The sequence below is a fragment of the Salvelinus sp. IW2-2015 genome, linkage group LG4q.2 (genome assembly GCF_002910315.2).
Source record: "Salvelinus sp. IW2-2015 linkage group LG4q.2, ASM291031v2, whole genome shotgun sequence".
Taxonomy (NCBI): Eukaryota; Metazoa; Chordata; class Actinopteri; order Salmoniformes; family Salmonidae; genus Salvelinus; species Salvelinus sp. IW2-2015.
The window spans coordinates 24,994,930-25,008,457 of record NC_036843.1 but is presented as its reverse complement, the minus strand read 5'-3'; the positions used below and the strand labels follow the sequence as shown (position 1 = coordinate 25,008,457).

The 13,528-nt window shown below is 45.3% G+C and overlaps 1 protein-coding gene across 1 annotated transcript in view; it reads right to left on the bottom strand.

The window, feature by feature from the left end:
* The window catches only part of LOC111963069 (metastasis-associated protein MTA1-like), a 66,929-nt gene that overhangs the window by 40,351 nt on the left and 13,050 nt on the right, over positions 1 to 13,528 (bottom strand). Inside the window, exons 3-4 of the mRNA XM_070443304.1 lie at positions 13,086 to 13,153; positions 12,176 to 12,269 (exon numbers count right to left, since the gene is read on the bottom strand). Coding sequence (XP_070299405.1) covers positions 12,176 to 12,269; positions 13,086 to 13,153 — 162 coding nt within the window. The remainder of the gene's footprint in view (positions 1 to 12,175; positions 12,270 to 13,085; positions 13,154 to 13,528) is intronic.

The following is a 13,528-nucleotide window of genomic DNA, read 5'->3' as shown; positions in this document are numbered from 1 at the left end:
TGGGGACACACACACCAAAGCACGCAACAGGCTGACCAATACAAGGGTTGAAAAAATTGGGGGCCATCCGGGCAAATTGAGGCTTTTTGAGCCTGACAACGAGCCATCTCTCAACACGGTTGTAACGTGACAGTGAAATCAGGCCTGGAGAGTCTGATGTTCAAGAGCTGGACATTAGAAGGTCCAGGAGACGACATGGAAGCTTGAGAGAGATAACCAAAGCTTTCGTTTCTAGACTATCATTTTACAGATGTAGTTTTGAAAATGTTTTTGGGAGATGCGATGGATCATTGGGGATCATTCAATTTCCTTTCTTTTGTTCAGTGAAATCATCCATGTGAAGAGTCAACTCATTTAATTAAAGTTCACTCCGTAACTAAATTGTATTTTTATTGCTATTGCAGGATTTAATCATTGCAATTGTCTACTTATGAGATAAAAGGTGTTTGTTCCATATGGTAATATATTCCATGCAAAAAAATCTACATTTAATGTATTAATATAAATTTGCATATATTCCCGTTAATCCCACGGAAAGTTTCCACCTCTGAATATTCCCGAAAATGTGCAACGCTAGGCGTCAGCATGCTTCAGTTCGCTATCGGCTCCAGGACAGTGTGCTCGCATGCTCCTCAAAAGACGTTCCCTTGAAAAAATTAAAAGGGATATTACCCCGGGACGGTAGAGAATGATGAGCTGGTAATAGCCATCTATGGCCACAAGGATGGACGACACACCCAAACAAGGAAGACATGCGCGGGAGAATGAATTAGTTTTTCCAGAGAGACACTTGACTGGCGAATTTAATTTGTGAGAATTTCTGGGATCTATAGATTTGCTGTACCTAGCAACAACATTGCATTCGGAAAGTATTCAGACTCCTTCACTTTTTCCCATTTTGTTACGTTCAGCCTTACTCTAAAATGGATATAAAAAAATCCCTAATCTATTGACACACCCCAATGACAAGCAAAAACAGGCCTTCATATTTCTAAAGTTATTAAAAAAAACGTAAATATTCATTTACATATGTATTCAGACCCTTTACTCAGTACTTTCTTGAAGCACCTTTGGCAGTGATTACAGCCTTGAGTCTTCTTGGGTATGACGCTACAAGCTTTGCACACCTGTGTTTGGGGAGTTTCTCACATTTCTTCTCTGCAGATCCTCAAGCTCTGTCAGGTTGGATGAGCGGCTATGCAGGGAGCTTTGCCAGCTTTTTCTGGTCTCTCCATAGATGTTCGATTGGGCTCGGGCTCTGGCTGGCCACTCAAGGACATTCAGAGACTTGTCCCGAAGCCTATCCTGCTTGTCTTGGCTGTGTGCTTAGGGTCGTTGTCCTGTTGGAAGGTGAACCTTTGCCACAGTCTGAGAACCTGCTCCAGAGCGCTCAGGACTTCATCAAGGATCTCTCTGTACTTTGCTCTGTTCATCTTTCCCTCGATCCTGACTAGTCTTCCAGTCCCTGCCACTGAAACACATCCCCATAGCATGATGCTTCCCACACCATGCTTCACCGAAGGGATAATAATGGCTAGGTGATGAGCGGTGCCTGGTTTCCTCCATACGTGAAGCTTTGCATTTAGGCCAAAAGAGTTCAATCTTGGTTTCATCGACTGAGAATCTTGTTTCTCATGGTCCGAGAGTCCTTTAGGTGTCTTTGGCCAACTCCAAGCGGCTGTCATGTACTTTTTCTGAGGAGTGGGCTTCCGTCTGGCCACTCTACCATAAGGCCTGATTTGTGGAGTGCTGGCAGAGATGGTTGTCCTTCTGGAAGGTTCTCCCATCTCTAGAGGAACTCTGGAGCCTCGTCAGTGACCATCGGCGGTTCTTGTCACCTTCCTTGACCAAGGCGCTTCTTCTCCGATTGCTCAGTTTGGCTGGGCGGCCAGCTCAAGGATGAGTCTTTGGTGGTTCCAAACTTCTTCCATTTAAGAATGGAGTCCACTGTGTTCTTGGGACCTTCCAATTGCTGTTAGACATTTTTTGGGTACACTTCCAAGATCTGTGCTCAACACAATCTTGTCTCGGAGCTCTACGGACAATCATTCGACCTCTGCTTGTTTTTGCTCTGACATGCTATGACACGTGGGGACCTTAATCTAGACAGGTGTGTGTGCCTTTCCAAATCATGTCAATCTAATTGATTTGACCAACAGGTCGACTCCAAGTTGTAGAACATTTTCAAGGGATGATCAATGGAAACAGGATGCACCTGAGCTCCAATTTCGAGTATTCATAGCAAGGGTCTGAATACCCTTTGGGCGGCAGGTAGTCCTAGTGGTTAGAGCGTTGGGCCAGTAACTGAAAGGTTGCTGGATTGAATCCCCGAGCGGACAAGGGACAGTAAAATCTGTCATTCTGCCCTGAAAAGGCAATTAACTCACTGTTCCTCGTTAGGCTTTCATTGTAAATAAGAATTTTGTTCTTAACTTGACTTGCCTAGTTAAAGAAGGTTAATTAAAAACTACTTATGTAAATAACGTAACTTTTATTTTTAAATGTGCTTAAACCAGTTTTCGCTTTGTCGTTATGGGGTATATTCTGTGTAGATAATAAAAAATAAAAAAAGAATGTTAAAGGGAAGGGGTCTTTAACCACACTTTTTCGAATGCACTGTATAATACGGCGAGATCCGTGAGACGGAGAAGATGCCCGCTACATGTTTTTCAGCAATGGTGGTGTAGGGGCATACGGCCGAGAGAGCTATGGTGATGTAGGCGGCATTTACGGCGGGGGAGCTTGGTGGACGGTAGGGCCATCACGGCCGGGAGAGCAATGGTGGAGTGTTACAAGGTTATTTGGGTCGTAACTGCCCGTAAATTACCCTCGACTTTACCACGCAAGCTGTCCATGCAGCAGTACCCAACTCCAATCTCATGTTTTTCCTGGGGAAATGCAGCTTTCCCCAACTGAGAACCTCATTTGCCGCCCTTATCCAGGATGTTGATGAATAGCAATGTTGGAATCAATTCACTTTTTCTGTTTTCTAATTCCCTTGTTACTGCATACATGAATGAACCTCTTTGAGAAATGCCATTTTTTATCAAGGCTTTTGGAATATGTATGGGGTTTTATATTATTACCGATAGACACATATATTCTGACATACACTTTTTACCTCTTCACTTTACAGTGGTCCATCTCAATTAAACTGGGCGTACCTGGAACTTTTCACTTCGTTGACGGAGATCCACAGGTGCAAAGATCGCATCATGGCTGCAAGGGATGTAGGATTTCTCTGATGGACCGCAACAGATTCAGTTCTTTTGAGCCAGGGTAGGAGTTAACCATGATCGGGAGGTCCTGTGTGCAGTCATTTTAGATTGAACTACACCACAGGTAGAAAGCCTGTGCCACAGCCTCTTCTTACATCGTCAAGCACTTGATGTTCAAATAGAACTTGCATTGAAACACCTTGAACGAAATTGCCAAGAACTTTTGTCAGCACACAATAAACCTTTATTCTTGCTTCTGCAAAGTTATAACCACAATAGAATTGTCTGCGAGGACAGACATTGAAAACAAGTATCTAATGGAATAAAGTGTCAGTTTGAGTTACACATTTCTAATATAAATGATTTCAGAACAATAGTAAGTGTTTTTAGAAAAGACATGTAATAACAAGTGTCTTTGGAATAAAATTAAAAAAGTGCCTAGTTTTGACTCCTGAGATGTATGAACAAACAGAACACGTTATTTAATTTTCACTGTGGTCTTTCAGTCCTGCGTCCATTGTTCCTCTTGAAGTCATAGTTGGTGGATCGAGTTCTGGATTTTGGTCGAGTTCATCATTTTGAAATCAGCTTATAGGTTCAGGACCCTGTGAGAGAGGATGAGAAAGAGGAGGGGGGCGTGGATTAGGAGTGATCTGAGAGATTAGGCATGAGAAGAGGGGGGGGTATTAGGAGTGTCTGGAGAAGGGATGGTGGGGGGGGGGATTAGGAGTGTTCTTGGTTGGAGAAGATGGATGAGGAACGAGGCGAGCGGGAGAGCATTTAGGCTGTGCTAACCAGGACCAGTTGCGCTCTGAGGAGGCTTATGTTGGTGGGATTTGGAGGATGATGGAGGCAACAGGGGAAAGAGCCTCAGATCCACAAAGGGATTCCACCAGATGGCTGATGAGATATGTTGGCACAACTGACATATTGCATCTCCATCCCAAAGCCCTAACTTGGATGTGTACTTCGCCAGACTGCCAAGAAYCTTGCCCTCATCCAGGCCAAGGTGGCGAGACACGGTAGTGATGACACCATAGACCTTGTTGATCTCTGCCCTAGACACGATGCTCTTGCCAGAATACTTGGGGTCCAACATGTACGCTGCGGCGTGTATGGGCTTCAGGCAGAAGTCTTCACTCTTTTTKATGTATTTCAGAACTGCAGTTTCCTCTGCTTGGAGCAACAGTGAAGTAGGCAGGGCAGTACAGATTTATTCTCTTACATCTGCAAGCAGAATCTGAACATCAGACAGGATGGCATTGTCTYCCTCAATCCGTGCAATGGCTACTGCTATAGGTTTCAGGAGTTTCAGGCTGCTTACCAYTCTCTTCCAAAATGCATCATCCAGGAGGATCCTCTTGATGGGGCTGTCCATAATGGCCATTTCTTGGAGAGACTCCTTCCCCTCCAGGAGACTGTCAAACATGATGACAACACCAACCCAACAGATGTTGCTGGGCAGCTTCAATGTGGTGCTCTTAATTCTTCTCACTTTGCTTGGTGAGGTAGATTGCTGCTACAACTTGATGACCCTTCACTTACATAACCATTTCSTTGGCTCTCGTGTAGAGTGTATCCATTGTTTTCAGTGCCATGATGTCCTTGAGGAGCAGATTCAATGCATGAGCAGCACAGCCAATGGGTGTCATGTGAGGGTAGGACTCCTCCACTTTAGACCAAGCAGACTTCATGTTCGCAGAATTGTCTGTCACCAGTGCAAATACCTTCTGTGGTCCAAGGTCATTGATGACTGYCTTCAGCTCATCTGCAAAGTAAAGACCGGTGTGTCTGTTGTCCCTTGTGTCTATGCGCTCGTAGAATACTCGTTGAGGGGTGGAGATAATGTAGTTAATAATTCCTTGCCCACATACATTTGTCCATCCATCAGAGATTATTGCAATACAGTCTGCTTTCTCTATGATTTGCTTGACCTTCAGTTAAACTCTGTTGAACTACATCCAGCAAATGAGTAGATAAAGCCTGTCTGGTTGGAGGGGTGTATGCTGGGCGAAGAACATTCAGAAATCTCATCCAACACACATTGTCTGTGAGCATCAGACGTGAACCAGTTGCATACACAGCTCGAGCAAGATATTCATCAGCATTTCTCTGACTACGTTCCTCCATTGAATCAAAAAAACTTCAGATTCGAGGAAGACCATGAGCTGTTGCTATCGATAAGSTGTCCGATTCATCATTTTCACCTCGAATAGAAGTAGAGGGACTTTTGTCAGAGGTTGCTTGTTGTGAGCGCTGAGGGAACTTTATGCACTTGGCCAGAYGATTCTGCATCTTTGTTGCATTCTTCACATATGATTTGGCACAGTATTTGCAAATGTGCAAAGCTTTTCCTTCTACATTAGCTGCAGTGAAATGACTCCACACATCAGATAGTGCCTGTGGCTAATCTGTAAAGATTAGAAGAAAAAATAATAATACAATTCCATATACAGATAAATAGTTAAGCAGTTAGATTAAAACAACTCCTTTGTAAGATAAATGTTTTAAAATGAAACATGTATGGAAACAGGTGAATTAACACTCAGTTAGCAGGCTCAAGCAAGCTAAACCCCACATGATAGCATAAAAACTAACTAGCAGAAATTGTTAACAAGTTAAAAATTATTTAAACACACTTGCTGTAGGATACTATTTACTAGTTACAAAAAAAATTGGTCATAAAATATATTCACCCCACCCAGATTGTAATCAAAACTTACCAGAAGCATTAGTCTTGGCTAGACAGTGCAGTATTGTGGGTCAATATGCATCTCATTAGTTTACAAATATTGAGGATCAGCTGTAAATGTGATGAAGAATGCACGGTGCATGCAGAGGATTGCAATTCCAATGAATTTGGATAGTTTAACAAAATATGCACAATACCTAGAATTGCTTATGTGTACCCACAAAAAGTTTCACTGTTAAGCTATTTTTTTATGAATTTAAGCTAAATTCCCTAAATTCCCGGGCTCAACTTGCCATGGAAATTTCTGGAAAGTTTCTGACCCTTTGCACCCTACTGACGCCTTAAGTCATATTGACTGGAGGGAAGGGCCAGAGGAGCCAAAGGCTTTGTCTAACAAATCTGGGCGGGACCAGCACCAGCGCAGAGCATCTCGGTCGCTGCGCGGAGGGGGCAGGAGGGCGGGGGCCTGATTAGCAGGTAGATGGGCCCATTCTGAGGTTTAACGGCTGACTAACGACACAGGAGAAATCTGTACGAAGCAACAGAACAGTGATTTATGCATATGACTCAGCCACAAACAGAACAGCCAACACACAAAACAGAGAAATACACACACCACACACACACCGCCATTCTGAAAGGATCCAGCCAAAGGGAAGAAAGAAAGCCATCCAGTACCCACAAGGACAATGTCACACAAGGATCAAGTGTTCCACATGCAAGGACAATGTTCCACACAAGGAGAAGTGTTCCAGGCACGAAGGACAATGAGCTGTTCCATCCACACCCCCCCCACCACACCACACACACTCTCTCTCACTCTCAATATTCCCAGTATTTTGAAAATGTTCCATCTGAAAACAAAATAACTTTTCTCCCAGGTAACCCGGTATTTCCAGCCAAAACCAGAAAGTGTCATTCTAAAGCATATAAAACCAATGGGACAGAATCATATGCCATTCCAATGTGTTATTATACATCAAATCTAAAATGTTCCAATGGCATTCGTATAATTTGTTAGCCTAACAGTAATTCTAAAGTATCATTCATATAATTTGTTAGCCTAACAGTAATTCTAAAGTATCATTCGTATCATTCGTTAGCCTAGCCTAACAGTAATTCTAAAGTATAATTCGTATCATTTGTTAGCCTAGCCTAACAGTAATTCTAAAGTATCATTCGTATCATTCGGTAGCCTTGCCTAACAGTAATTCTAAAGTATAATTCGTATCATTTGTTAGCCTAGCCTAACAGTAATTCTAAAGTATCATTCGTATCATTCGTTAGCCTAGCCTAACAGTAATTCTAAAGTATCATTTGTATCATTTGTTAGCCTAGCCTAACAGTAATTCTAAAGTATCATTCGTATCATTTGTTAGCCTAACAGTAATTCTAAAGTATAATTTGTATCATTCGTTAGCCTAGCCTAACAGTAATTTTAAAGCAATAAAGACATTGATAATCTCGCAAGGTCTTATTTGTTAACGAAGGCATAGGCTATTCATAGGAATGTTATGATAATTAAATACATTTATCAACATCCGACATCCATAAAATAAATACATTTGGGATGTTCATCAGATATGCTAAATTAGGGTTGGACCGAAAACCTACAGGACAGTAGATCTCCAGGAAGAGGGTTGGGCAGCCCTGCCATAGGCCTACCAACTGCATGTCAAGGTGGTGTTTACAGTTTCAGCATAAACAATATGCTTAAACAACATAGTAAATACGATAGGCTAGTACAACAGCRCACGCACTCAGAGACACACACTGAGCGTTGATGATTGATCATGCAGTTAGTAAAGAAGGATGTGAGAAGCCAGATTTGGACATTGCATATAACAGTTCCATTTCACCCCATGCTGTTCATAGAAATAAATTATTATAATATACCGGTTTCTCCAAGTTATTTTACCCGGTTCCCACTATTAAACAAACAGAAAGTCTGGACAAGATACCAGGCCCTCTGATCATCCCCTCTTTTCTCTTACAGGTCCTTGGTGTCAGTCTGGGCAGCTGGCTCCAGAATACAGACAGGATACAGCAGGTCAGCCGCACCAGCCCACTGCCATTGGTGACAGCACACACACCAGCATGTACAACATCAGCACCGATTGTACACACACACACACCACGCATTACAGCAACACCCGCCCAGTCCACCATGTACACAACACACCCCCAGCCCACGTGTACACGACATCACCCCGCGGCACGCCACCGTACACACACACACACACCGAGCAACACACCACACGACATTACACACACCAACGCAATGAGTACAGCACCACACACCACCATGATTGTACACAGCACACACGCACATTGACACTACTGCACCATTCACACCCATGCCACTATGGCACACAGCCACCTATGCCCAGCCCACTTTGCAGCACACCACCATCGCACCATGTGCACACACACACCCTCCGAGCCCACCATTGAGGGCACACACCAGCACACCCCAGTCCCAACCATGTTGGGCACACACACACAACGCCCAGCCCACCATTGCGACACACACACACCCCCAGCCACCATTGCGACGCACACACCCACCCACCATCCCAGCCCACCATGTGTAACACACACACACACACCCAGCACCTATGTGTACACACACACACACCCAGCCCACCATGTGTACAACACACACACCCCAGGCCACCATGTGTACACACACACAGCCCAGCCATCATGTGTACACACACACCACACCATCCAGCCCACATGTGTAGCACCACACACACCGCCGAGCCCACCATGTGTACACACACACACACCCCCGCCACAGTGCATGGTGTTACACACATCACAACCCCAGCCCACCATGTGACACACGACGCACACCCCGCAGCCACCATGTGTACACACACACACCCACCCACCATTACACACACCCATGTGCACACACACACACACACCCCAGCCCACCTATGTGCACGCACACACACATCCCCAGCCCACACACATGGTGCACACACACACACACCCCAGCCCACCGATGTGCGCACGACACACACACACCCAGCCCAGCCATGTGCACACACACACACACCCAGCCCACCATGTGCACAACACACACACCCCAGCCCACCATGTGCACTAGACACCACATCGCCCAGCCCACCTAATGTGGCACACATCACGCCCGATGCCCACCATGTTGTGCAGCACTTTCTACACACCACTCGTCCAGCCCACGATGTGGCACACTAGCACACCAGTGCCGAGCCGCACCAAGTGTGCACACGACACACACACACTACCAGGCATCGTACAGCACACACGACACACACACACTAGCATGTAACTCAACACACACCAGCCACCATGAACAGAACACAACACATCGCAGCATGTAGCAACACTGCCAGCGCCAGCGATGTACAGTCACACACAATTGCACCGCGCAGCCCACCATGTACATCACATCACCGCCAGCCCAGCCATGTACACACACACCCAGCATACCATTACACACAGCCCCAGGCATGTACAGCACACTCCAGCCCACCACGTATCACACACACCACGACACAATTCACACACACTCCCATCCCGACGTACACTACACAGATAACCAACACCGCCAGCCTGACGTTACACAGTTCACCGCACAGTACACACACATCCCCAGCCGTAAGTAACAATCACCATGGCCACGCAAGTAACACACTGACCCACCACATACCAACGACCCCACCACATAACAGCACATAACACCTCCAGCCCACTCTGACTGTACATGCACACCACACACTGCACACACCTCAGCGCCACTGTCACGTAGCCACACACACCAGCCTAACCACGTACATGCACATCAGCACCAGCCTACACGATACACAGCACACCCCAGCTCCACCACGTACACCACACACAGGCACTGCCGCCCACAACGTAACACAGATCCGCAGCCCAACGCACCGTACACACAGCTCACCCAGCCCACACATACACACACACCGCTCAGCCCAGCCACGTACAAACACACACACACCAGCCCACCCATGCGGTGAGGAGCCATTCCGTACATGCATACTTCACATATTGTAAATGTCTGTCTGGGTCTTGCATCCCAAATGGCACCCTATTCTCTACATAGTGCACTATGAGTCCTGGTCAAAAGTAGTGCACTATATAAGGAGCAGTGTGTCATTTGTGACGCAGGTTGGGAGTAGGTGGAAGGACGCAGGTTGGGAGTAGGTGGAAGGACGCAGGTTGGGAGTAGGTGGAAGGACTTACTGCTGGTGCTGGCAGCACATAGAGTAGGACAGAACAGAGGGAGTACTGCTCTAGAACGATTCACTTTTTTCCCCAGTCAGGCCCTCACAGCTACAGACAGCCCTCACAGCTACAGACAGCCCTCACAGCTACAGTCTACTGCACTCTGATAGAACAGATACAAGCAGCCCAAAACAGCAACAGCTCGAAGATACAGCACACAGCTAGCTACAGCCGCTAACACTGCAGAGCCAGCTCTCTCACACACACACACACACACACACACACGAAGATGAGTACACAGTTACGCTGGCCTGAAAATAGTCAATCACACACAGTCCTGCTTAGATAAGCAAACGTAAACAAACACTGACATTTGCCTAGACTAGTCTAGAACTGATAGAGATATTAGCTGTGTTCGAATACCCATACTAACATCTACTATTAGTTCATTTTAGTATGCTGTAAACTAACGGTATCCTTTCAGTTGAGCGTACTAGCGCTTCACCTAGTCTACCGGAAGTTGATGCTGTTGCTATGCAACCTCTTGCTAGCTTGTTAGCATAACAAATTACTAGCTAGACTTCGGGTGTGTTCGCAAATTCAATCTGAAGTGCCAGGGTGCGCTCTGGGCGTTTGTATATTCAGAGCGTTGTCAGATTGTCCGTTCGTAAATTCAGAGCATGTCGCTCTTGGAGCRTACAGAGCGCACACTGGACGCTCTGGCCGAGGAGTATGGTTGATCCGAGCGTGCTGACCTCCAACGGCAGTCAAGCACCCAAACTAACTGGCTAAAGTTGGCTAGCTATTCCCAGACACAAAAGAGAGAACACATCACTCTGACCATTTCACTCACCCTAGCAGAGCTGGTTAGGCTGTTTTCATGTTATCCAGTGTTGGTGACTAACYGTGCYGCCGGCAACAATTTAATTACWCTTTTTTACCGACGTTTACTGACACTGGCCACAGCGTTTGTCAATKAATCAGTTATTCTGAGCTCTGCCTCTGGCAGTCAAACGAGAGTGCTCTGTAATTGGAGTAGATCGCCAGAGCGAGTTTACRAACGAATCCAAAAACGACTATGCCAAGCTATGAATGACGTGAATAATCAAGTCAATAAACATTGGGTAGTTAGTTAGATAGGATAAAGTAAATATACTGGCAAGTTCRATGTACTAGTAGCCAACTAACGTTGCAGTAGGTAGCCAACATAGCATATCATTACAGCAGTATGTACCGGGTATGCGGTTTGTAAGGATAGCCTAGCTAACAAATTGTCAGCCAACATAACGTGTAATGTAACTTAWTTGAAAAGTAATTWGTTTATTACATTACTCAACATTTTATTTACATTTGTTATAATTGGTTAAAGCAATAAAGATTAAATAAAATTAATATAGTTAAAGCAACGAATTTGTATACCCTCTCGTCAAACTTCGGCCGCAAATGTTTCGCCATTTTCTTCAAATCTGAAAACATTGTGAAGCTAAGCCCATTTTCTGAAGAATTGCATTATGGGCCTTAAAAGCACAGAACGTGTCCACTGCGTGTATACTTCGTATTTTGGCGAATTTAGTACGACTTCCRGGAACTTTTGGCATACTAACTATATACTCAATTCACGTCACAAATAGTAGTTAGTATGAGTATTCGAACACAGCTATTGTCTTTCACTATACATGACAGAACTCATCAGATTGAATTAGCTTTACTGGCACATTTGAAAACAGTTCAGTCCAACCATCTCTCTGTGAACTAGCCTATACAAGGGAACGAAGTGGCATTGGATGCTGAATGGTGCTTAGTCAATCAGTGTAGAGGGAACTGGTCCCTCTTGCAAGAGGTTGAATCTGAATGACAATAGCTTAACCTGTATAAATAAAGGTTACATTAATACGTGGTTTCTGACTGAACAGTCACTATTACTAGGGGATTTGAAYGCTGACATTCAATGTTGAACAGTCACAGTGGTTAGCTGGTGAAGAAATAGTGGATTCTGACTGAACAGTGAACCGTGCGTGTCACTCACGTGCGTGTTTGTCGGCGAGGGCGATGAGCGTTGAGGAGATGTCTCTGCGTCGGTAGAAACAGACCACTTTAGCCTCCACGTTTCCATTGGCCGTCTGTAAACAATACGAGACAGAGAGAGAGAGAACTGAAGACAGAGGGTTGCCATGGTAACTGACCACAAGCCGCGCGCGCCTGCCACACGTCATTGGTCACACACACACACAGAGTGTCGAGTTGGAGTTCAGGTTTGCTTACGATATCAGAACGAGCAGAAACTCTGGTGAAGTCTGGTGAGCAACAGTAGAACTAGCCTAGGTCATGTAATAACTATGCTATAAGAAGTCATTTACATGCCAGTGTTGATTGATCAAAGTGGGGTGACTAACGATTATTGGTGTTAATCTCGTCACCTTCTCAAACCATATTCGGCCCTCCCCTCTGACCTTCTCCTCCAATGCATTTTTTTTTTAGGAGTGAAAGAAAGAGAAAGCAAGGGATCTGAGACTATTTGGGAAAGAGCCACTGCTATGCCTGTCTGGGCAGACTGACAGTGGCATGAGTGAGTGCAGCAGCTAAGCTAGGCCTAGGCTCAGGTCTGTGTCCATCTGTTAAAGGGACACTTCGGATTTTGGCAATGATTGGCACTTTATCTACTTCCTCAGAGATGAACTCGTGGATACCATTTGTATGTCTCTATGTCCAGTATGAAGGAAGTAAGAGGTAGTTTTGTGAGGCAATGCTAACTATTATTAGCACAATGACTGGAAGTCTATGGGTATCTRCTAGCAATTGCGCTAGCGCTAGTTTGCAACTTCCTTCAAATGGCACACAGAAACATAAAAATGGTATCGACGAGGTCATCTGACTCTTGGGAAGTAGATAAAAGGACGAGAGAGACTGCACACACACACACACACACACGGTCTCACCTTGTTGAGCTCTTCTATCCGCCGGATCAGCAGTGGGTTACTGGATGAGTTTTCAAAATAAACATAATCTGTGGAGGAAGAGGGAAGAAAGGAGGGAGAGAGAACGTCAGTACAGTGTCTTAACAAGGTCACTCTGTATATCCAACTGACAGAGACAGTGGCAACTGGATTCTCACTGAGTGGTTTAGCCCCTCTGACCAATGGATGACTTCAATAGCTTGTTGTACAGTAAATCAAAACGTGCAGACCCACAATTCAATATTTTCCTCCTTTCCATTTCACTCCATTTCCAGCTCCCTCTACCTCGGTCTGTGCTCTTGACCCAGCTCCTTCTCTCCCCTCTCCTGCTCTCCTACCCTCTCCCCCTGCTCTCCTCCCCCTGCTCTCCCATCCCCTCTCCCCTCCTGCTCTCCTCCTCCTCCTCTCTCATCTCTCTCCCCTCT